This window comes from Loxodonta africana, chromosome 10 (assembly GCF_030014295.1).
Source record: "Loxodonta africana isolate mLoxAfr1 chromosome 10, mLoxAfr1.hap2, whole genome shotgun sequence".
Lineage (NCBI taxonomy): Eukaryota > Metazoa > Chordata > Mammalia > Proboscidea > Elephantidae > Loxodonta > Loxodonta africana.
Genome location: NC_087351.1, coordinates 117,054,114 through 117,079,316, shown reverse-complemented (window position 1 = coordinate 117,079,316; position 25,203 = coordinate 117,054,114). Strand labels below are relative to the sequence as shown.

At 51.8% G+C, this 25,203-nt stretch overlaps 1 protein-coding gene and 1 long non-coding RNA gene across 4 annotated transcripts; one reads left to right on the top strand and one right to left on the bottom strand.

Moving 5' to 3' along the window:
* Positions 1-6,125: 6,125 nt before the first annotated feature.
* Positions 6,126-13,362, bottom strand: LOC135232631 (uncharacterized). Of its 3 annotated transcripts, none has more exons than XR_010323241.1 (4): positions 13,117-13,362; positions 10,228-12,672; positions 9,225-10,070; positions 6,126-7,452 (listed from the first exon to the last, which is right to left on the bottom strand). It is a non-coding gene; the product is annotated as an uncharacterized LOC135232631 (long non-coding RNA). The 3 variants fall into 3 exon arrangements; XR_010323240.1 differs by lacking the exon at positions 13,117-13,362 and having other exon boundaries at positions 10,228-10,613; positions 12,487-13,072; XR_010323239.1 differs by lacking the exon at positions 13,117-13,362 and having other exon boundaries at positions 10,228-13,072.
* A 547-nt stretch (positions 13,363-13,909) lies between these two features.
* Positions 13,910-24,948, top strand: LOC135232630 (basic salivary proline-rich protein 4-like). The gene is made up of 4 exons (XM_064293012.1): positions 13,910-15,898; positions 18,682-18,772; positions 19,785-19,851; positions 20,067-24,948. Exons 1-4 carry the CDS (start codon positions 15,884-15,886, stop codon positions 20,242-20,244), a joined length of 351 nt encoding a protein of 116 aa, XP_064149082.1. The 5' UTR covers positions 13,910-15,883; the 3' UTR covers positions 20,245-24,948.
* The last annotated feature ends 255 nt before the right edge of the window (positions 24,949-25,203 follow it).

Genomic DNA, 25,203 nt, shown 5'->3' with positions numbered 1-25,203 from the left:
CAGCTGCGTCGCCGTGCCGCCCCCGAGAACCAGCTGGGCCCCCTCCTGGGGTTAGTTCAGGGGGGTGGAGCAGCTTTCTGTGTTTATGCCGTACCTGCGTCCAGTCCAAATCCAGGCGGAACAGTTCCCCGGCTGAGACACTGCTCTCCCCACTCCAAGACCAGTCACTGCCTCCCGGGGACTTCTCCCACTGGCTGCGTCGCCACATCGCCCGCGCAAACCGGCTGGGCCCCCTCCCGGTGTTAGTTCAGGGGGGTGGAGCAGCTCTCTGTGCTTGTGCCGTACCTGACTGGTACGCTGGCTCCAGGCTCTGAAAAAAATTGCTGCTTCCCCATATTAGTTCGTTCTCCGTCTCTAAATCTGTGTTTGTTGTTCAGGGTTCGTAGATTGTTACGTGTGTGGTCGATTCACTTGTTTTTCCATGTCTTTGTTGCAAGAGGGATCCGAGGTAGCGTCTGCCTAGTCCGCCATCTTGGCCCTGCCTCCCCTCTGTTCATTTTTTAGTTGGATTGTCTTTTTATTATTGAGTTGCAAGAATTCTTTATATATTCCGGATACAAGTCCCTGATCAGACGGGTGATTTGTGAACATTTTCTAGCACCTGCGGGCTGCCTCATTGTCTCGATGGCATCCTTGGATGCATACGAGTTCTTCATTTTGATGAGATCCAGCTAATCTGGTTTATTTTCTTTTGTTGCTTTGCTTTTGTGTTATATTATTTAAGAAACCACTGTCAAGTCCAAGGTCATGAAAATTTACCCTCTATATTTTCCTCTAAGAGTTTTATACTTTTGGCTCTTCTATTTAGGTCTATGATCCATTTTAGTGAATTTTTGTGTTTAGTGTGAGGTAGGGATCTAAATTCATGTTTTGCCTGTAGTTGTCCTATTGTCCCAACACCATTTGTTGAAAAGACCATTCTCTCCCCATTGAATGGACTTGGCACCCTTGCTGAAATCGGTTAACCATGAATGTAAGGGTTTATTTCTGGACTCTCAATTCTATTGTATTGATCTTTATGTGTATCCTTATGCCAGTACCACACTCTCTTGATTACCATTGCTTTGTAGTAAGTTTTGACATCCTCCAATTTTGTTCTTCTATTTCAAGATTGTTTTGAATATTCTGAGTCCTTTAAGTTTCCGTATAAATATTAAGATCAGCGTGTTAATTTCTACAAAGAAGACAAATGGTACTCTGATAAGGATTGCACTGAATTGATATTCCTTATGGTGCAAGTTATAGTGTGAACAAAGACATCAAAGGAAGTCCCTATGAGCTGTAGCCTCAGGAGGGAAGGGTCCCCTTCGAAGCATATTACAGAAAAAGCAGCCTTGCCTTGTTTTTGGAACAAAAGATTCTGACCTAGTTGGTCCCTGGATGGGCACTAGGCCCTTGGGTAGACTGGTGGCCCTTGTCTGGTAACTCTTCCCTGGTAGCCCTGTGAGGTGGCATCTGTGGCAGCAGGGGCTCACCTGGGTGTAGCCCCCAGACCTGCAGACCTCAGCAGGATGGACACTGGTCCCCCAGAAGGAGGTGTGTTCCTTGGGGCTGACGATACTTCCCGCAAGCACCCCTGGGTTCCCCTTGTCCCCCACCTGCTGACGTGATGCCTGTTGGACAAAAGAGCTCAACACACGTACTGCATACCCAACACATGCCAGGTCTCTCCCAGATCCAAGGAAAAAAAACCAGGATGGCAGGATTGCCTAGTCTGATGGCTTCCAGGAAACCCACAAGTCAATACAGCAAGGATACATGCACGGGACCTTGTACACAGGCAGGGGACAAGGAAGTGCCTGTGGAGTGCTGTTTGTGCAGGGCCGTGTGGAGGGGCGGGGTGGAAGAGTGGGGTTTAGGGAGGCTTCTCAGAGGAGGAACAAGACTCCCACTGCCTGTGGAGTGAGAAGGAGGAAAGGAATTTGTCAGAGAACAAGGGGGTGGGGAGGGCATCCAGGTAGGGGACCAGCTGGCACCAAGGCCCAGAGGTGGGATGGCAGGTATCCCTTTGGATCAGCCTGGGTGGAGCTGGGTAGAGGGAGCCAGTGGATGGTGGCCCCTGTGCCGGTCAGAAGACCCCAGGGCTTTGCTCAGCAGCGACCCCCCTGTCCTACCATTATCTGGCCACTAGGGCGGAGGCTGTGGGAGTGGGCAGGAGGCGCTCACTGGGGCACAGGTGGGCATCCCCACATTGTGAGGCTTGCACCATCTGCCTCGACCTTTGAGAATGGTCTGTCACCATGCTTATACAAGGAAACTGGGCTCAGAGAGGAGAGTGACTTCACTCTTCCATTTTCTGTAAGGACAAAGGCAGGACTGGCACAAAAGTCCTTCTTTCTTCCCTCTGTCTGTCCTATAGGGTCTCTGTAAGTCAGAATGGACTCCACAGCAACAGGTTAAGGGGTCCGTCCGTTTGTCTCCTTGCCTGCAGGGCATTCAGCTGCTGCCAGGGGGTGCCAAAGTCCAGACTTTGCGATGCAGAGTCCTCACCAACTGAGACCCCTAGATAAGGCACCCCCATTGATTGAGACCCTCAAATGTCATCCTCCAATGATCGAGACCCCCAGATGCAGTCCCCCAAAGATTGAGACTCCCAGATGTAGCCCCACATGATTCAGATCCCTCAATGCAGACCTCCATGATCCAGACCCCCAGATGTGGTGCCCCCCATTGGTTGAAATCCCCAGATGCAGCCCCCCAGGATCAAGACCCCCAGGTGTGGTGTCCCATGATTGAGGCCCCTAAATGCAGACCTTCATTGATTGAGACCCCCAGGTGCAGCCCACCCATGGTTGAGACTCCCAGATGCAGCCCCACCCACAAAGCTCAGCCCTACTCACGCACCAGGTCCCTGGAATCCCAGGGGCTCTGGGGTTCCTCCCACTCAGCCCCAGAGGACGGACTGGGTCAGGTCTCAGGAAGGAGGGTGTGAGCCCTAAGGCAGGTGGTGAAGGGGCACTGGGGCCCTTTACTGTTCCTTAAGATTTGTCAAACCCTCCAAGGTCCTGAAGAGGCTGGGGAGCATGGCCACTGTGTGCCCATGTGTGCAGGAGCCCCTGCCTGGATCTGACTCGCTCTGTGCCTGGGTCTCCCCTCATCTGGGTTAGGGTTGCAGCACCGACCTCCCTCCCAGCCCCCAGGGTCGTAACCTCTGCAGTCAGACCCCAGAGTCACCTTGGGCAAAGGAGCCCACACACACCTCAGCTGGACCCAGCTGGGCCTCAGAAGGATGCAGTCATGACCATCAGCCTGGAAGCAGCCCCTGCTGAAAGATCTCCCCAGCCAGCAGACCATGGAGACTGCGCAGACCTGGGGTCCAGCTGGCTGCCTTGCCATGATGTCACCACAAGCTGACTCCTGGGTGGATGCCATCATCACCCATGTCCTTCCCTGGACATCTGTCTCAAAGCATTGCATATACCATGGACTGCCAAAAGAACGAACAAATCTGTCTTGGAAGAAGTGCAACCAGAATGCTCCTTAGAAGCAAAGATGGTGAGACTTTGTCTCACGTACTTTGGACGTATTATCAGGATGGATCCATCCCTGGAGAAGGACATCATGCTTGGTAAAGTAGAGGGTCAGGGAAAAAGAGGAAGACTCTCAACGAGATGAATTGACACAGAGGCTGCAACAATGGGCTCAAGCATAACAACGACTGTGAAGTGAGGATGGCACAGGACCGGGCAGTGTTTTGTTCTGTGATACATAGGGTTGCTGTAAGTCAGAATCGACTTGACGGCAGCTAACAACAACTCATATGTATATATAAACACACGTGCATATATGTGTACACACACACACACGTTGTTGTTGTTGTTAGGTGCCATCAAGTTAGTTCTGACTCGTAGAGACCTTGTGCACAACAAAACGAAATGCTGCCCGGTCCTGCGCCATCCTCACAATCATTGCTATATTGGAGCCCTTTGTTGCAGCCACTGTGTCAATCAATCTCATTGAGGGTCTTCCTCTGTTTCTCTGATGCTCCACTTTAACAAGCATGATGTCCTTCTCCAGGGATTGGACCCTCCTGATAACATGTTCCAAGTAAGTGAGATGAAGTCTTGCCATTCTTGCTTCTAAGGAGCATCCTGGCTGTACTTCTTCCAAGAGAAATTTGTTTGTTCTTCTGGCAGTCCATGGTATATTCAATATCCTTCATCAACATCCTAATTTAAAGGTGTCAATTCTTCTTTCATGTTCTTTATTCATTGTCCAGCTTTCGCACGCATATGAGGTGATTGAAAATACAATGGCTTGGGTCAGGCGCACCTTAGTCTTCAAGGTGACATCTTTGCTTTTCAGCACTTTAAAGAGGTCTTTTGCAGCAGATTTGCCCAATACAATACGTTATTTGATTTCTTGACTGTTACTTCCATAAGCGTTGATTGTGGATCCAAGTAAAATGAAATCCTCGAGAACTCCGATCTTTTCTCCGTTTATCATGATGTTGCTCATTGGTCCAGTTGTGAGGATTTTTGTTTTCTTTATGTTGAGGTGTAATCCCTACAGACCACACCCAGACCAGACTCAGTGCTGTCGAGTCGATTCCAACTCATAGCGACCCTATAGGACAGAGTAGAACTGCCCCATAGAGTTTCAAAGGAGCACCTGGCAGATTCGAGCTGCCGACCCTTTGGTTAGCAGCCATAGCACTTAACCACTGTGCCACCAGGTTTTCCAATCCCTACTGAAGGCTGTATTTTTTAAATCTTTACCAAGAAGTGCTTCAAGTCCTCTTCACTTTCAGCAAGCAAGGTTGTGTCATCTGTGTAACACAGGTTATTAATGAGTCTTCCTCCAATCCTGATGCCGTGTTCTTCTTCATACAGTCCAGCTTCTTGGATTATTTGCTCAGCATACAGATTGAATAAATAAGATGAAAGGATACGACTGTGACAGAAACCTTTCCTGACTGTAAACCACGTGGTATCCCCTCATTCTTTTCAAAGTGCTGCCTCTTGGTCTATGTACAGGTTTCTCACGAGCACAATTAAGTGGTCTGGAATTCCCATTCTTCTCAAGTACACATAAACACAGGAGATTTGTGTTCACAGCGTTGTTGCTTCCAAGCGTGCTTGGGACACTTCTAGAAGAAGAGAGAACAATAGATTTCTGTTCTCCTCGCTCATGTGGGCCCTGAACGTCTTCTCCAGTTTAAAGGTCACATGCCAGGACTCCCAGGGTCACCATTCTGACATAACTCAGCCACTCCTCATTTATACCACCTGCATGTTTCTAGGAGTCCCAGGGTGGCAAAAACGGTTAACACACTCAGCTCCTAACAGAAAGGTTGGTGATTCGAGCCCACCCAGAGTCACCTCGGAAGAAAGGCCTAGTGATCTACCTTCAAAAGTCAGCCACTGAGAACCCTACGGAGCACAATTCTACCCTGATGCACATGGGGTCACCATGAGTTAGAATCGACTCAAAGGCAACTGGTGTTCTTCCATGTCAGGTACTTCATGCCTTGGCTTTTAAAACAACCATTTCCTGTTATAGAAGCAAAAGAAGTTTTGGACAAACAAAAATGAATGGAATTAAAACTATTCACTGAATTTAACTGCTCACATACCAAATCAGGAAAGAAAGAGTGGGAGTGGGTTTAGCCTCAGGGACGCTGATGGTGCAAAACCACCAGGATGTGCTCTTCCCAGGAATTGGCTTGCTCCGGGAAGCTGGGGTGTATGCACCAATCCTTGTAAGTCATCGGGTGAGTGTGGCTCCTGAGGATGTTGGCTCCCTGGCACTGGCTAAACCCACCTGCTTTACATACCCATGAAACTGCTCTCAGCAGCTGGTAGCCATACCAAAAACCAAACCCAACCCACTGCCATCCAGTTGATTCTGACTCCCAGCAGCCCTATAGGACAGAGTAGAACTGTCCCATAGTGTTTCCGAGGCTGTAATCTTTATGGAAGCAGACTACCACTTCTTTCTCCCAAAGAGCAGCTGGTGGGTTTGAAGGACTGACCTTTCAGTTAGCAGCCAAGTGTTTAACCACTGCACCACCAGGGTCTTAGGCTGGTAGCCAACAAGGCAAAACCCTACAGTTACAAGGATTCCAAGCTGCTGACCCAGGGACCCCCCCCCCACGTTGCCTAGGTACCCACAAGCCCCCCTCTTCTATCCTCTGGGAATTCCTGCCCTCTTTCCTTTTGGCTGGCTCCCTGAGCCACTTGCCTCCAGAGGACTCCTGCTGCAGAATGAGGCAGAAAAATAACCAACTGAATTCATATTTTTGGTAATGAAACTTATTTTTAGAAACTTTTATAGTTTCAGAAAAATCACAAAGATAACATAATTGCCGTATATCTCCTCATAACCAGTTTCCCCTACTAACATCTTACATTAGGGTAGCTCATTTGTTACAATTGTGGTTGTCAGTTGCCTTCCAGTCGGCTCCTACTCATGGCGATCTTACATATAACAGATTGAAACTTTGCCCCGTCCTGCCATCTTCATGATCATTGTTGTTTGAGTCCATTGTTAGGCTATTGAGTCCTTTTCATGGACTCTCTACTTTACCATCCATGATGTCCTTTTTCAGTGATTGCTCTTTCCTGATAATGTGTCCAAAGTAAGCAAGTAGAAGTCTCAGAATCCTCTCTTCTAAGAAATTCAGGTTAGGTTTTTTCTAAGAAGGGTTCCTTCATTCTTCTGCCAATCCACGGTGTATTCAAGGCCAGCATGGATGACTCAGGTCCACCTTGAGTGATCCTGAGGCTATTTAAAATACTGGTGACACACACAAGCCCTCAGAGTACAACAAACTGACAGGCTGGTAGTGGTCAACACATGTTGTTGTTAGTTGCCATCATGTTGATTCCAGCTCATGGCGACTCCATGTGTACAGAGTAGAATTTCTTCATAGTGTTTTCAAGACTGTGACATTTTGAAAGCAGGTCATCAGGCCTGCCTTCCAAGGTACCCCTGGGTGGGTTTGAACTGCCAACCTTCCAGTTACTAGTCGAGTGCTTAACTGGTTGCACCTCCAGGGACTCCAGTCAACACATGAACACCAAAAGCAAGCCCATTGCCGTTGAGTCGATTCCGACCCATAGTGACCCTCTAGGACACAGTAGAACTGCCCCATAGGGTTCCCCAGGAGCTGTTGGTGACTTCAAACTACGGACCTTTTGGTTAGCAGCCGAGCTCTTACCCACTGTGCCACCAGTGCTCTGGCTGGTCAACACATTAAAAAAAAAAAAAAGGCTCCAATAAATAGCTTGTTGTGCAACACTGCTATTTTGTGGTCATATCCTTTCCCTCGATCAGTCCTGACCTCTGTCAAACTCGCCATAAGATGCCCGTCTGATCAGAGACAACACTTGGCAGAGAGACACAGGTGCTTAAGGCAGGAAGCCAACTCCTTGCATACTCAGATCCAGGAATGCCCACAAGTTCACTTTGTCCTGTCACCTGTTCCTCAAGTTGGTGGCTGTTTGCACTCTATAAAAGAATCACACAGAAGGGTTAGTGGGAAAAGTACAAATACACTCCCCACTGCCACAGCTGACTTCAAGACTGTAATTGATGTTCAAAACCTCCTTCCTCTACCACTCATTCTAGATTTCCCTGAGCCTCGGCCAGCAGTTCAGCTGATCTAGGTTTTTGACCCCTGAGACAACTCAGACCTTCATCCCTGAGGCCTTGAGCCCCTGGTCACCGTGAGGGTTGCAATGGCACATTTGCTGTTATCACTAGGCATGGTAGCACCAAGATCTGCCCCCATAAATTTCCCAAGTTCCAGACATACTCTTCCCTACTCCTATTATATAGCAGCAGTCCCATCTCCTCATGTTAATTGCTTCCTATTCATCAGATTTAATTAGCATTGTAACATCCATATGTGAACCAGCATGATGTTCTGTGCAATGTCAACACTATCAAAATCCCTTCATACCATAAAGTGACTGGCAGCAGGAGAATTAATGACCTTGGGACAAGACCATGAATGTGTACTGCTATCTGTCCCATGTGAATGCAAGCTACTCTCAACCCTCTTTCCTCATGGGGATTGGAAAAATGCATCCATTATCTCAATAGCTACACTAAGAGCCAATGTCTGTGCTGATCTCCTCCAGTAATGATACCTCATCTCTTGTACGACAGCTGTCATTGGGGCGACCACTTGGTATGTTTAAGGCAGTCCAGTGTCGTCTGTCATGATATGTCTGGTTTTTTTTGTGGGGGCTAGACTGATGAATTAAATAGAAATGAATCTTTATGTCTTTAAGAATGGTACTAATCTCTGCCATTCTACCTGGAATTGCTTTGATTTACTATCTTGACTAGGGGCGGGGGAGAAGTTTCAGGGACTTCCCCTGGTTTTTCTATGTGTTGTTTGTTCTACATTGATGGCTCTTACTCCACAGGTCAGGGAACAAATGTGGGTGTTTTGTCAGCTGCTGAGGTTATCCATCAGTTAAGCACTTGAGATTATGCACTTAGGGACTGTGAAATGACCACCAGGCGGGCATGTGGAACCACTGGACCCATTGTGAGATGGACTTAGGTCAAAAGTCCATTTATCACTTAGTCTCTATATGCCTCACTCTCACCCATTAACCCATTGTCATCAGAGTTGATACTGACTCATAGTGGCCCTTTCAGACAGAGTAGAACTGCCCCACCAGGTTCCCAAGGCTGTAATCTTTATGGAAGCAGGTTGGTGCGTTCAAACTGCTGGCCTTTCAGTTAGCAGATGAGTGCTTTACCATCGCTCCACCAGGGCTCCTTTCTCACTCCCATAAAAAAAAAAAAAAAATAGGTGGCCTATAATGGGGTTTGTGTGAGAGTTCCAAAATTGAGGCTCCTGACTTGTATCAGAATGATTGATTGGCCCAGGTCTGAGGCCTGACTCTACCTTAGGTTTTGCTTATTTCCCTTGCAACAGCCAAAACCTTAGTCAGACTTAAGGACATAAGAAAGGATTTCTCCTGCAACTGTCGACCCTTTAGAAGGACTTAAGTACATAACAAAGGAAACGCTTTCTCTGTGGTTAAACTAAAAAGTGCTCCTGAGGGAGGGTCTTGACACAAGACCGTTATCAGGAATCCCCTCAGACCATCCTGTAAAATACCTCTTATGTATTTAAACTAACCAATCCAAAAAGCCCACATTCGTGCTGCCAACCAATCACTGTAAAGCCCCTGCTTCGAGTTGTAACGCCCCCCGCTTACCCAAACTTGCAGCTTCCAATCAGAATGTTGTATTTTTACCTCATAGATATGCTTCTGTGACTCCTCCGTTTTGGAGTCTTTGGTTTCATTGTGTGAGAACAGATGTGTCTCCAATTCCAACTGTCTTGAACCTTCAATAAACGGCTTTGCTTTTATTTTTAACAGAGTATGTACTCTTACTCATTGACAGGTTCAAGATTGTCAACTGCACCCACTCAATCCACCATGTCTCAAGGTTCTCCCTTTCCTTTTAGGGCCCTGAGTGAAGCGTAAGAGCTTCACCATGACTGCCAATTTAGTGTCTTTGTAAACTGGCAATCCTGACCATTAGATCTTGGGTCTGATTTTCAGCGTGGTCTGCTTATGGCTGCAGAAGTTGAGAGACTCTTTAACTGCCTCCATGGAGGTCCCTGACTTTTGCAGCACGCTCTGAGTTGATAATTGGCTGACTGAGTCTGCCATTCTTTTCAAGACAGGCTTTCTCCATGTGGCTGAGGCAGGCCGCCCCAAACAGCACTTGTCCTGTGAAAATAATGATGTTGTCCCCCACCACCCGAGTTCAGAGACTTCTTGAGTTCAATCCCTGGGCCCCTCAGGGTTGTATCTTGGATCTGAGTACGCAGTGTTAAAAACACCTGGTCCAGTGAGTTGTGCTGGGGAGCAGGAGAGGCAGAGCTTTGCAGAGGGATCTCTAATGCCTTCCTTGAGACTTCAGACACTTAAAAAAAAAACCATCCAGGGAATTAAATGACAGTTGCCTTTTTTGTTAACTTGGGTGGGGCCTCTCCAGTCCTCCCAAGCACCAGAATCTCATCACAGCCTGTCAAGTTTGTACATTTACTGTACTTTGAGCTATTGATGACTCCAGAGAGAACCACAGGCAACCTGTGAATACACAAACAAAACCTAAATTAGGAAATCTAGAAGGAAAAAAAAACAAGTGTGTAGGTTTGTAATTGTGTGTATGTGTGTGAGAGAGAGAGAGAGAGAAAAGAGAGACTGTGATTGTGTATGCTGGAGAAGTGATGAGGAAGGGGCATACCTTGGCTCTCAGCTGAAAAGCTGGATCTGAGTTGAAGGGCCTTTGGTGGTTCCAGGAGTTTAAGGGAAGAAATAGCTCGTTTGGAGAATACCCAAACCCATTGCTGTCAAGTTGATTCCGACTCATTGCGACCATATAGTTGCCCTCAAGTCGATCCTGACCTATGGTGACCCCATGAATGGAACTGTTGCTTCTTAGGGTTTTCAATGGCTGATTTTTTGGAAGTAGAACACCAGGGCTTTCTTCCAAGGCATCTCTGCCCTGGGTGGATTTGAACCTCCAAACTTTCATTTATCAGCTCAGCACATTAACCATTTGCAGGTGCTTTTTCCTGGATTGAATTCTGTGATCCAGCAGAACCAGGACCCAGGATGTTCCCCAAAGCACTAGAAAAGACAGATGAGGAGAGCAGGGTGGGGCCAACAGGTGCCTACCCAGTGTCCCATCTAGCAGGATGCAGAGGTGGACGTCTGCTCACCAGGATCTCAGAACTGGGAGCAGGATGCTGTTCATTTGTCGTTTGCTGTCCCTAAACTTCCCCCACCCAGCCCAGCGTCCAGCAGAGAAGAGCTGATATTTTTCCTCCACGAATGACTCCCCGTCAAAGCTGGAATGTGATCTGTACCCCCTCTGCCCCTCCCTTGTTTCCAAATGCTGTACCCTCTAGGAATTTGGTATAAGTGAGCTGCAGTTATTAACTTTTGTAGAACAGTCTTACCCAACTGTCTTAGCCATCTAGTGCTGTGCTGCTGTAACAGAAGTGGGTGGGTAGCTTTCACAAGGAGAAATTTATTTTCTCACAGTTTAGGGAGCTAGAAGTCCGAATTCAGGGTTCCGGCTCTAGGGGAAGGCTTTCTGTCTCTGTCAGCCCTGGATGAAGGCCCTTGTCTCCAGCTTCTCTTTCCTGGCTCCTTAGAGATCTCCATGTGTCTTGGCATCTATCTTACCCCATCTCTCCTTTGCTCCTGTGTTTAATATCTTTTTACATTTCAAAAGAGATTGACTCAACATACACCCTACACTAATCCTGCCTCATTCACATAACAAAGACAACCCAGTCCCAAATGGGATTATGACCACAGGCATAAAAAAAGAACAACACAGGCATAGAGGTTAGGATTTCCGGCATATTTTGGAGGAACACAATTCAATCCATAAACCAAAACCAAACCCAGTGCCGTCGAGTCGATTCCGACTCATAGCAACTCTATAGGACAGAGTAGAACTGCCCCATAGAGTTTCCAAGGAGCACCTGGTGGATTCGAACTGCCGACCCTTTGGTTAGCAGCCGTACACTTAACCACTACGCCACCAGGGTTTCCATTCAATCCACAACACCAACCAAAAGCAAAGAAAACCAAAAGCAAGATTTACTACATTTAAAGAACAACTACTAGTGAAAGTTTATAAGCTAGAAATGAACTAACAGATGGCCTATTCTTAACAGGTTCCTGTGCCGTGGCACTGTTTAAAGGCCCAGGATTCAGGCAAAACACAGAGATGCAAAAACAACAGGAAGGTACCTGCTAGTAAAAGCACAGCTGCAAAGTCTGGCACCTAGTCGAGGTGCTTTTCTTCTTCCCTCGTAGAGTTTTCTGCCTCCTGGGCAATTGGACAGCATTTGGAAACCTGAGCGATGGTGCCTTACGCCTGAGTCACAAAGTCAAATACTACCAACGATAATGCTTAAAAATGCGTTATTTGCTCTCTTTCCGTGTGCAGATGTCAACCGGATATTAATGACAACATCGTGTCAGCCAGATGTTAATGACGAAATTAATGTCAAACAGATCTTAACTGCAGGCAATATTGGTAGCCAGAGCTGGGCTCTGTTTAGGTAAAAATGAATTGACCATGGACACACACCCCTCTCCAGGGCTTTGCTAAGTAGGTTATAAGTATATTTAGAACTACACAGAAAGGAAAAAGCGATTGGTTCGATTCAAAACTGAAAATTCCAGTGCTTCAGGGATCCTCGCTCTTAACTTCAGTTAAATACTTCAAATATAGACTATAACTGTCAAAACAGTGAATTACAAAACCCTGTCACAAACTGCAGTTGAAGACAAATTCTGTCTACTTGGGTTCAAAGCATTAAGGCACTGTTTTAAGAAGAAAAACTTTGCAAACAGAATGAATTCCCGGTGTCAGTTAAAATGCGGAAGCAGCCACTTGTCTAAGTTTGAATTTATTGTCCTTCATATCCCTTTAATGGCGCAGGGGTGAAGCGCTGGGCTGCTAATCAAAGGTGGAACCTACCAGCTGCTGGAAGAGAAAGATGTGGCCGTCTGCTTGGTAAAGATTTCAGCCTTGGAAACCCCATGGGGCTGTTCCACTCTTTCCTACAGGGTCGCTATACGTCAGAATGAATTCGACGCAGTGGGTTTCGTTTTTTTGTTTATGTCGCTCCTAGTTTTGCACATTTAATACTTACAAGTGCACAACCTGATGAAGGAAATCAATGAGAATATTTAAAGTTAGCCCTTGCGCTGAACCCGTTAGGATAACTTAGAAAACAACACTAGCCAGCCGATAGGGAACAGTTTTACAACCCCGGACACCCGGCAGATTCCAGGTCCTCTCCCCACGGACCACCAGCTCAGGGCCTGGACACCCGGAGGGCCGCAAGGCCGCTCGGGCAGGATGCGTCCGCAGGCTCGGTTCCCGCAGCCCCGCCGAGCCCCTCTGTCCCTGCGCTACGCGGCCGCCAACAGGGTCTGCTTGTCCTGGACGAAGTCACCGGGACCGCAGAGAGCATGCTCCCAGCACCGCACCTCCCCTCAGGCTGGCCAAGCCTGCACCTCGCGCACGACCTGCGCGACACCTGCTCCATCAGGTGCCCTCGGCCGCGTCCCCCCAGGAACCGGGAGAGCGGCTCGCGGACAGCACCTGGCGCTGGGCGGCGCGGTCCGCCTGGGTGGCCACCAGCACCGGCAGTGGCCCGGGGCCTCGGTGTCCACGCTGTCGGTAAGCGCGGAGACGTCGCCATTCGCGATGTGCAGGTCGGTACGCGTGATTGGGTGCGGGCGCCCTCTGTGTCCCCACCTCAGGGCGCGGGCGCCCGGTGCCCCTCCGTCGACTGCTGGAGATCCGCGACGGCGGCTTGTAGCGCGGGGAGCGCCCTGCGGGGCTGAGGTCGTCCTGCCCGGGGCCGCGAGTCCAGCAGCGCCGCCAGGTACCCTCGCCACGTCGGCGGCGCGGGGGACCGGGAGGGGGAGGAGGGGGCTTGGGGATGGGAGGCGGACCAGGGCGGGGGCAGGCCCAGGCGCGGAGCTTCAGAACCCACACCGCCCTGCACGCCGTCTCCAGCAGGCTGTGCACCCCGCGGCTGGCTCCTGCGCAGCCAGGACCAGCCGGAGGGGAGCTAGATTCTGGGGTCAGGATTCCTGGGAGCACCCCTCCCCGCCCAGTCCCCAGCAGCCCGACGTCCTTTCCTTCTCCACCGGGACCTCGGTCTGCCCTCAGTGAGGAGGGCCTCCTTGGGCCTCCCACCCCTTTGGGATGCAGTAGGCGAGAGCTCTGGGTGGGAAGGGGCTCTTGCGGGGGTCCTGGCTCTGCCTCCTCCTGGTGGGCAGGGCCTGCGGTGCCCCTTCCAGGCGGGACCCAGACCCCAAGAACAGATTCTCAGCCCTGGGCGGGGGGGGGGGGGGGGGCGGGAGGGGGAAGCCCTCTTCCTGGTCCTGAGGCTGCATCTCCTGCCCCCACCCCTCACCCACTGTCACGGGGACAGAGCTTCCGCTGCCTGCACTTGATGAACCAAGGACATAGGTGGGGGTCCAGGCCTAGAACAGGACAGGGATGGCCTCTCCTTGCAGCTCCCCTGCCAGCTTCCTGACCCAGCCCACGGGCAGCAGGACGCCCTCTTCAGCCCTCCAGCATCCCCTCCCCGCCTCACTCTTCCCGTAAGCTTGGGGTGTCCTGGGGGAGCCCCTTGGATTCTGCTCTTTCTCCTAAGTCCCGCCTCCCCCACCAGAGCAACATGGTCTGCTCAGCCCCTAACTCACAGGCCTCTCCCCTCCCCACCTATCTGGGGCCCTTTCATCACCCAGTTCCAAGGACCCCTTCTGTGCCAGGGGAGGTAATCTTACCCCCAGCTCACCCTGGGAAATCCTGCCATTTCTTCGCCATTTCAAATCAGCCTGGAAGCCAGAAGCCAGGTGGGCCACCTCAAGGCCAGGCTTGGCTGAGCGGTCACAGGGAGGAGCCCAGGCTTGAGGGCAGCTGAAGGGTGGACCCTGCCAGACAGCTTCAAACTGAGGGTCCCAAGCAGGGATGGGTTACCCAAAGTAAGCAAGGTGGGAACGGGCTGACCTGTGCTTACTAACATGTAGTGCACAACTTCACCTGTTTTTCACATTTTTGATGTGGTGACGCGCTTGTGAAATCATTCACTACGGATTAGTAAGTAAGCACAATTAAGCCCTTGCATACATTGCTTACTGGCTAATTTACTCCTGGTCCCGTCACTTCTCTGCCTGGGGTGGCTCACACTCAGGCCTCCACTCTGGCCTCCCCCCCATCAGATCATTATAAAGCAGAAATCATATCACTCTTCTGCTTGAACCTCCCAGATAAAGTCGCTTTCTCACCAGGGCCTGTGAGGAAGGCCCTTCCACTCCCCTCCTCGCCCAGACTTCTCTGATGGACTCTCCCTCAGGCCCCTATTTGGCAGTCTCGCTGGCCATTGTTCTGGTCCTTGACCCCACCCACATCACCACCCCCGCCTGGGCCTTTGCACCAGCTGTGCCCTCTGCCTGGGATGGCCCTTCCCTGTGATCTCCACGGGATTGGTTCCCTTGAGCTATCAAGTGTCCGTTTAGGTGGCAGGTGCTCAGTGTTCTGGTCTGACAACCACCTCCAGCTTGTCCCAGCCTCTCCGCATAGCAGCTCCTTGTAATAGTGACCTCTCCGCATCCAAGCTGAGGGGCCCTTGTTTATTTATTTCCACATATAGGGTTACCTAGTACTTTAAAAAAAATTTTTGTTGTTGTTGTTTTTAATTGTGCTTTAGGTGAAACTTTACAGGCCAAATTAGTTTCTCATTCAAAAATTTAATATACAAATTGTTTTGTGACATTAGTTGCAATCCCAGGAAAGGGTCAGCACTCCCCCCCTTTCCACCCTGGGTTCCCCGTGTCCATTTGTCCAGTCTTCCTGTCCCTTCCTGCCTTCTTGTCTTTGCTTTTGGGCAGGTGTTGCCCATTTGGTCTAGTATACTTGATCTAAAACACACATTCCACATGTGTGTTATTGTATGTTTTATAGATCTGTCTAACATTTAGCTAGGAAACTCTGGTGGTGTAGTGATTAAAACTATGGGTGCTAACTAAAACGTTGGCAGTTTGAATTCACCAGGCACTCCTTGGGAACTCTCTGGGGCAGTTCTCCTCTGTCCTATAGGGTCGCTATAGTCGGAATTGACTCAAGGGCAATCTCTGGCTGAAAGGTGAACTTCAGGAGTGGCTTCAGTTCTGAGTTAGCAGGGTGTCCGTGGGCCACAGTCTCAGGGCTGAGCCTTGTTTATTTGCTGACTGGTTTATGATCTCTCCTTCCAACCCCCAGCATGTGGCAGGCGAGCAGAGGAACAGGGACCTGCCTCTCCTATCCCCACTGCATCCCCGGAGGCTGGCACACGGTGTCCCTCTGACCTCATTGGATGAGGTGTGGTCGGGTCAGTAGTTCACTTGCCCTGTCATTTCTCTCCCTCCTTCTTCTAGGCCCACAGCAGGCTGGCTTGTCTTCCCTCCAGTTAGTTTTAAAGAATCAAATCAAATTTGTTTCAAATTAATAGAAAATAAAAGGATAACTTGTGTACACCTGTGTTTGTGGGTTGGGACCTGGAACCCATTTAAGAATTTAAACCCTGGTTTCAGCTGACCCCATAGGCTTGGATATATAGTGTTTTCATATATTTCAGAAGAAATTCTGCAGTTTGTGTATATTTCCACCTTGATCCCAGGAATAGTCAGTGTTGAATTTCCAGGCAGAGGGTCTCCTGTTTTCTGGTTCTGTGGCATGATGTCATAGATCAGCGTGTCATTCCCACTTCTCAGAGTTTATCATATTTGAGGGCAATCAGTATGGAGCTCCATGGACGGCCCTGGGAGGACGTAAGCCAGGGCTGCAGCAGCTGTGCTGGGCTGGAAGGACAAGGCTGGGCCCCTCACCACCCCTTCCCCACCTCAGCTGACGTTGGAGGGTCCTGCGAGGGCCTGAGGCTGGTCACACAGCTACCCCACTCCCTTCCCCCATAGCCTGTGGCCTCGATTGCCCTCCCCCCTTCAGCAAGCCTTGTCCACAGGCTACAGCCTGGTCCCTTCCTGAAACCCTGCTCAAGGCCAGCCTGTGTCCTTCCCCGGGGTACTCAGCCTGGTGGGGGGCGGAGGCGCCACATTTGATCCTGGAAGGCAGAATACCTCACCGCCCTCCTACCAAACCTGGCCTGAGTCCAGCAGAGGGCGCCCTAGGCCCATCTCTGAGTGTACCTCGTGGTCTCCCAGCCTGGTAGGCTGCCCAGAGGGGTCTGGCATTAAGAGGGCCCCCTTGCCCCCAGAGGCTGGGGGGTGCCCTGTGGCCCCGGCCAGTGTATAAATTCTTAAACAAGTTCCAGGTCTCAGCCCACAAACATGAGTTACTCTCACATTCCCTGTTACCCAACGAGACCTGTACTCTGAGCCCCTCTGCCTAGCCAGGGAGTCAGGGGGCCGGAGTCAGTCAGTGTCAGGGTCCTGCCCTCCCAGGAAAGGTGGGGCTTTCCCGGACGGGGAGCACCTCGGCCTGAGCGGGTCTGGGTGAGGCCACAGGGCTGGGGGTTTCTTTCTCCTAGCCCATTTGGAGATGTTTTGACCTTCTGGATGATTCTCTCGTGGTCAGTTTCCTGCAGTCAGCTGTCTTCATATGTGTGTCCAAGTGTGTTAGTTGGCAGGTATTTTAAACCTAGAAACAACTTTTTAAAAGTCAGTCTGTAAACTATTACTGGCCTAGTCTTTGGACAGGAACAAGAGTGTGTCTACCTCAATGGAGAAGGACAGAGTGGCTGAAGCGTCCCTGTTCACGCATTGTTTGAACATTCTTAACCAAGGGTGTTCATGGAACATTTGCCTGGCCAGTTTCCCTCAGTGCTGTCATGATAAGCAGGGAGTTCTCTCAGTAGCTCTGAGCTAATCAAAATCTGGAATGCCAAGCAAACCCAGTTACTGATTTTAAAAAAAGAAAAAGCCATTGCCGTGGAGTTGATGCCAACTCATAGCGACCCTATAGGACACAGTAGAACTGCCCCATAGGGTTTCCAAGGCCGTAAGCCCTGGTGGTGCAGTGGTTAACCACTTGGATGCTAACCAAAAGATAGGCAGTTCAAATCCACCAACCACTCCTTGGAAATCCTGAGGCAGTTCTACTCTGTCCTACAGGGTTGCTATGAGTCAGAACCCACTCGACGGCAATGGGTTTGGATTTTTTTTTGGCTTAATCTTTATGGGAGCAGACTGCCACTTCTTTCTCCTGTGGAGCCACTCACTGGTGGTTACAGTTACCCATAGCGGCCCTCATTTCAAGCAATGGGAGAAGAAATCTTGGATGTAGCCCATGGGCCACCTGGGAAGTTCTGAGTGAGGCTGGTGTAGAGACACCGCTGTCCATTGCTGTGACTTAAGGCACAGAGGAGTGAGGAGGAGAGAGGGCAGGCACAGGGCTTGAGAGTGTGAAGACAAGAAACGGTTCTTACTCTAGAGGGAAATTACACACAGCAAATACCTACTTTGTTTTCAAAGAGAAAACTTGAAACGTTGAGAGCAGGACCACAGCATATACATCTTCCTTGGTTTCTGTACCGGGCAGACCATTTACTCAACAATTTGTCTGTTAACAGAAAGATAACCCAAAATCCAGGGGTATTTTCCTTCATATCATCCATGTAACATTTTACTATAAAGGTTTTATAAGTCTTTAACATCTTTTAATTAAACCTGCCAACATTCAGCCACCTTAGTTCATTTTAACACTGTTTTGCTTTAAGAAGAGGAGCCCTGGTGGTGCAGTGGTTAAAGCGCTTGGCTGCTAACCAGAAGGTTGGTAGTTTGAACCCACCAGCTGCTCCACGGGAGAAAGACCTGGTGATTTGCTCCCATAAAGATCACAGCCTTGGAAACCCTGTGGTGCAGCCCTACCCCATCTTATAGGGTCCCTGTCTTAGGCTGGGTTCTCTAGAGAAGCGAAACCAATAGAGCATATAAATATATACACAGAGAGATTTATATCAAGGAAACAGGTTGTACAGGCTGGAACGTCCCAACTCCGTGGATCAGGATAGAGGTTTCTCCTGAATCACGTAGACGCAGGGGCTGGCAAACCCCAGATCGGCAGGTTGGAGAGCAGGGTTCTTGCTCACAGGCTGTGAAAGTCGGTAAATCTCGAGATCAGCAGCCAAGGCCACAAGGCTTCTCCTGATTTGTGCAGCTGCAGGGGCTGGTGAACCCGAGACTGGCAGGTCACAGTGCAGGACTCTTGCTCACAGGCTGTGAAGATCGACGAATCCCAAAATCAGCAGGTAAGCTGCTAGCTCAAGTCCCAAGAACCGGAGGCCAGATGAAGAGGCAGCTGTGGCACCAGAACAAGCCAAAAATTTTGGCAAGGGGAGCAGGAAAGAAATGAGCAGCCAAGAGTGGAGAGATGAAGGTGAGGGGATGGTGAGCTGCCAGAGGACCCACCCCCACCGGTACCACTCAGCAGATTTCATCATGGGGGTGATCACATATCAGATTTCAACAGGGAAGTGATCACAGCATTATACAACTGCCAATACACTGAGAATCGTGGCCCAGCCAAGGTGACACACAATTTTAACCGTCACAGTCGCTGAGTCAGAACCCACATGATAACTACGGGTTTGATTTAAGAGCTTATTTGCAGGAATTGAAACCCAAGGCAAATAGAGTTAATTGACCCGAGATCTTTCTCACTCACTGAACATGGCAGCTTTCCTTTTCATCTTCTTAGGCACTCAGGCCCAGGCCTGAAGACAAAATGGTTACGAAAATCAGATTTGAATTCCTGCAAATACAACTCCTTCCTACAGCCGCCTTTGTTCAAAAAAGATTAAGTACGCTCTCAACAAAAAAGTTTTCACACCTTTAAAGTCCTGTGAACCCACAGCCACTCAGGGACATGACAGTAAGGTCAAGGTTGTCTTAACTGTTGAGGACCCAGTGCGTTCTAGTCTGACTTAGAGGTTGCCCAGGTCTTCAAAATTGTTCTTCAGTCAAGCTAGTTAAATATCAGTCCACTGTTTTAAAGAAAACCGGGGACCTTGAAATTCTTTCAGGGCCTGAGGTGGGTAGAGTCTCCACCATCACCAGGACCAGTCTCCACAAGGTCACCTGGCAGGGCTGGTTACCTCCCTCCCTACACCTGGCACTAGCAGTGACCACATCTGGGTCTTGATACCCTCTGGGAAGGCCGAGTTCCACCCTGGGGCCACTCCCTGTAGCAGGGGCTGTCCAGTCTCGCTAGTCCCCAGGTGCGCCAAGTGAGAGGCAGTTTGGGGGTGTCCTTCTGCACAGGTGTGTACCAGGTGAGACCAGCAGATGTCCCGCCTGCGAGAGCTCAAGAGCAGCCAGTCTCATTCAGGTAGGGAGTGTCCTCAGATGCGATTTCAGGGCACCTGGAGAGGGACTGCCTGCCCCATGCCCTGCTCTCTCCACCCGCTAGAGGCTCCTCTCCCGCCTGGCCCTGGGCCCCACGCTCTGTGACCGCCTCCTCCAGGGGCAGCCTCAGCCCAGAACAGAGCGTGGAGGGGATCACCGGGGCCTCTGACCCCTGCTCCACCTGCTGCCCCTCCTCAGATCAGATCAACCAACCCCGTTCAGTGTCGCCCGCTCCCCCCCACCCCAACCCGGCCTGGGTGAAGGGCCTGCCCCTCGCAGGGGCTCAGAAAGTGCCGAGGGGACCAGGGAGGGGCCAGCTCAGTGCCGAGCCCCCTACGACAAAAAGCCCGGGCCACCAGGGACGCCTAGGCAGTGATGTCCAGGTGAGGACCTACCTGCTCCCCAAGCCCCTCCCCAGCAGAGCTGCGGGCGCAGATACCCGGCGCTTTAGGGCGGCCGGGACCACCTGGGAGGGAGCGCGCCTGCGCAGACAACCTGTGGGCGGTGCACCCCGCAGGATGGGTGGGCAACGTAGAGAGGGGCTTTCAGAGTCGCGGGTACAGGAACACCAACACTGGGAACGGCAACCCAGCTGAGGGACTTGGCCCGGCCCAGCAAGAGACGAGGGAGGCTGAGAACAACGGGGTAGTGTGCAGAGACGCTCGCTTAACGCCGGTGGACGTGACGGTGCCGCCGGGAAGGAGGAGCACTGGAGGTCTTCCTGGAGGAGGGGGTGCTCAACCCAGCAAGTCCGGGAGACCCAGGAGGGGGCGGGGGAGGGGCTCGAGAAGGGAAATCGCGGACCGATGATGTCTGGTTTGTTGTGTAGGAAAGGTCTCTCTCTGGCCACCGTCATGGCGAAAACACACGGGCCGGGAGGACCCAAGCGGGAAGCTAGGGGGACTGGCGTGTCCAGGAGGGGAACGAGGCCTGAACTCGGACAGGACCCCGGGGTGCGGGAGGGCACGGGGGAGGAGGGCGTGATGGAGAGGAGCCGCAGGAGACAGCGTCCACAGGGGTAGTGACCAGACTGTGACCCGGGAAGGACTGGAATTGTTCATCTGCCCCAAGTCCAGACTGAACGCCTGCCTGGCCAGCCACTCTCCCACCTATGGGAGCCAGAGGGAGAGAGATGGGCTACCCGGCCTGTCCATTCATGTCTCCAGGACACAGACGGCTGGGCCAGGACTGTGGCAAGACATTAGCACTGGACTCGGTGCCCCATCTGGGTCAGGGGTGGCCCTGAGGCCCCTGGGTCAATCTGACTCTTACCTTCCTGGGCCCAAGGTCCCCACACTCCCTCAAGGGGAAGGGAAAATAGCTTGGCTGGGGGTTGGGGGCAGGGGACCCAGCCCTCCTCCCTCCTTCCTGGCCGCCCCTCGCACTCCGCACGGGACCCCTCCTCTCACCTGCCCTGTGACAGTGGGGTCCCCAGGCTACAGTGTGGAGCACCTTCAATTCTGAGGATACCTAGGGCCCCCCAGGCAGGCCTGGCCTGTGAAGCTGTGCCCCCTTTGCCCTGGAAGATTCAGTGGGGGCAACTAAGACCCCCAACCAGGGGAGCGAGCCATGGGTACCCCCACCACCCTGTCCTTCAAACTCTGACCCTCAGGCCACCTGACTGTTGGGACCCTGGGTGTAGGGTCCCAGGTTCAGGCTTTGGCACAGACCTTAAATTAGACATGTTCAGCATTTGTACAAGGAGAGCCCCTAAGGGTGGGCAGGGGATTCTACAGGGCATGGGGTTGGGGGATTGGGCAGCCCTGTGGGCAGAGTCAAGGGCCTGAGAGGCCTGGGGCCCATGAGGTGGGTAGAGGGTGGGGAGGGTGAAGGCCTGGGGTCCTCGAGGCCTCTCCAGGTGGCAGTCAGGGAGGTGGAGCAGGAGCTGACCCTGTGGACAAGGTGTCAAGGACTGTCAGGAAGCAGGAAGGATGGGGCTCTGGGTGGGTCAGGATGGAGCTGACCCTGTGGACAAGGCATCAGGGATGGTCAGGAAGCAGAAAGGGCAAGGCCCCCGGTGGGGGGTGGATCAGGACAGTCCTGACCCTGTGGACAAGGCATCAGGGATGGTCAGGAAGCAGGAAGGATGGAGCTCTGGGTGGGTCAGGATGGAGCTGACCCTGAGGACAAGGTGTCAGGGATGGTCAGGAAGCAGAAACGGCAAGGCCCCTGGCGGGGGGTGGATCAGGACAGACCTGACCCTGTGGACAAGGCATCAGGGATAGGCAGGAAGCAGGAATGAGGGGGCTCCTGGTGGGCAGGTCATGACGAACCCAGGTATGTGCCTGGCATGGGGCTCCTGGGAGGGGACAGCCTAAGAACTCCCAAATGAGTCCATGCTGTCACTGCAGATGGGGAAACTGAGGCTCGGAGAGCAGTAGGTGGTTGCTCAAGGTCTCATCCATCAGGAAGGGGCTCCTACCCCATGGGCACAGCTGGGTGTCGACCAGCTTCCAGGGGAGTCTCCTGTCCACTTGGGTTTGAGGCCCAGAAATGGGGCTAAACAACCCCTGAGCCTGCCTGTCCACCTCCCATTACCTGAGCCCCTGTCACAGCCACGGCCCAGAGTGTCCCACTTTACCCGTCCACAGCCCAGAGTGTCCCACCTCACCTGTCCACTAGGACAGGCACCGGTGCTGCCCAGTCTGGAGGACCCAGAGGAGTCAATGGGCCTGCACTGTGGGCGGGCCTCCACAGATGTTTGATTCCTGAGACAGGTCAAGGAGCTGCCCCAAAAGACCAAGTCAGGGGTTCTCCCTCCATGACTGGGGAGGGGAGAAGTAGAGGGAGTCCCAGGGAGGGAAGAGAGGGCCGTGAGAGAACCAAGCCCAGGGTCTCAGGCAGACAGCAGATGGGAACTAGGACCCAATGCCCAGGCAGGTCCAGACACAGCAGAGGCTGGGGCATGGGGAGTGAGCTCCTCCTTAGAGGGAAGGAGAGAGACACGGGGGTGGGGGAAGATGGGAGCACGTGGGGCAGGGTCTTCCTAGGGAAGGTCACATCAACCTAGGAGAGGCTCAAGACAGAGACAGAGAGACAGACAGAGACACAGAGAGGGCCCTCAGAGACCATGGACCCTTCCCGCGCCCCATGTCAAGTCCTGGTGCCCAGAAGTAGGCTGGAGAGGCAACCGGGGTGGAGATGAGCTCTGGACACAGCCCACTGAGACAGGTCTGCCCCATGACAGGGTTGGGATGGGACCTCCCAGATCCATAGATCCAGTTCCCTGAGCATGAACACAGCTGTGTCCAGGACACTCACTGTCCCTTCTCCCTACCACACCACGGGTGACCCAAACCCAGATGACGAAGCCAGAGCAGTTGGAAGTTGGTTATCAGTGATGTTGTCCATGAGATGAGAAGTCCAGGAACAATCAGGGCCTCCAGTCCATTCATTCTGGTTCAAACCCCTGCTGAGAGTTTGCATTTCCACCCCAGGTCCACTGCAGCAGAACCCATGTCTTAACAAGATCCCGGGTGATTCTTATTCACCAGGGATCCGATCCCCCCTGCACCCCCCACCCCCGCCAATGAATGGATATGAAGTGAGGCAGACCCCCAACGGTGCTGCTGTCCTTACCTGGCTTCCTCCCCTACTGCAGAATGGTTTCTTTTGCCAGGCTGCCCCTTCAGCTCTGCACCTGAATCCTGCTTTTGTTTGGAGGTTGTATGTAAACCCCACTGCACCTCCGCAGTAGGATTAAGGATGTTGCTCAGGTAACTAGTATGAACTCCCTGCTTGTAAACCGTTTTAAAAATAACCTGCCTGCCCGCCCTCGGTGAGCGGTCTTGGCAGCAGTAAGCAACTCTGTTACCTGATTAGGGTCCGTGCTCTCTGGAGCAGTCGAGCCAACGAGACATACTCCAAGTCAGAAAGAGTGAGAAAGTTTATTAAGGAGATGCATACATCACCAGGGACCCAGCAGCAACACAGCTGTCTCTGTGGAGTCCCAAGGAGCAGTTCTACATTAGAGCTTATATAGAATCTTACAGGGGTTACAAGTGTCTTTGTAGTCCCCTGCCAGACATTTCTTTATTAGGCTAAAGACATACCTATCTGGTACCTGGGCTCCAACTTTCCTGTGGGGGTTGTATGCCACAGGTAGTCCCACCAGAACGAATGGTTATTTGCATTGGTTTAAAACCAAGAACAAAGTCATTAACATCTGGTCAAAACAAAGTCATTAACAGAGGTATGTGAGGAGGCAGGCAGAGGAAGAACAACTTATAGATTTATCACAGCCTTAGTTATGTTAAGCTCTCAGTTGCCTATTTTGAAAAAGGAGAAAATATGCTGGGGAGTATTGGGGTCACACCGCTGACTCCATTTCCTTGTACAACAAAATAAAGGCGCCTTTTTGTTCTCCCACCGCGGCCTCTCGTTTATTGGCCAATACGAGTCATGTCGAGTAAGAAACTGGGATTTCCACCCAGTAACAGAAGCCTGGTTGTTATGGATTTGGTTTGTTCTGGTTCAAAATCCTGAACAAGCCCTCCAGCACACAGGTGCAGAGTGGTGGCTCCCAATTTGATCAGTCAAACCCGGAGGCATGACCCAGTCGGCTCAGGTGGGAGCAGGCCAGGCCATGGTTCCCAGCTGCCCAGGTGATGGTACAATGCAGGGACTGAGAAGCACTGCCTGTCCTGGACAGAAGGTAAGCAGAGAAGGGGCTCCCAGCGCATGGGGCTCGTGCTCTGGAGGAGGGGATTGGACATCAGGAAGTAAGCAAGACTCACTTATTCACCAGGTAGCAGAAACACATTCAAACGTGAAAGACACTGAAGGTTCTAGAGAAAACAAAGAGCAGCTCCCAGGCCCCCACAGCCAGGGCAGGCACCTAAAAGGTCAAAGAGTTTACCCCTAACCCAGTGAGGAGTAGCCCCCAAATTGGGGGGCTCTCTGCCCTCAGGGGCCGGTCTACCTGTCCACTCCTACCTGTGCTGCAAGGCGCCCAGGACCAGGCCCTACTGTTTGCGGGAGCAGACGGGGGCTTCCAGGGCAGATCCAGCCCATACGTTGCTGACTCAGGGCCAGGGATGGGGAGAGCTGGGGAGCACAGGGACCCCAGCCTCAGACCACACAGGAGTCCCAGAAGGAAAGGGGACAGACAGACCCAATGGGGGGGCAGGGGTCTCGGCATGGGGGAGGGGGTATCACAGGCTTGTCCCAGGTCAGAGGCTGCTGGAGAGGCCTCCAAAGGTCTCTGCAAGGGAGAGGCCTCCACCCCTAGCCTCTAGGTTTTCTGGGGCTCCTTCAAGGTTTGAGACCAGGGGACCCCAGGAGGAAGCTCCAGGGGCTGGGGGCCCTGTCCCACCCCTGTAGCAAAGGAAAGAGC

Excerpts from the sequence above, each read along its gene's own strand:
- LOC135232630 (XM_064293012.1), top strand. Across the intron at positions 18,773-19,784 it reads ACGAATCCCAAAATCAGCAG|GTGTGTACCAGGTGAGACCA; the intron begins GTAAGCTGCTAG and ends CCTTCTGCACAG. Across the intron at positions 19,852-20,066 it reads GAGCAGCCAGTCTCATTCAG|ATCAGATCAACCAACCCCGT; the intron begins GTAGGGAGTGTC and ends GCCCCTCCTCAG.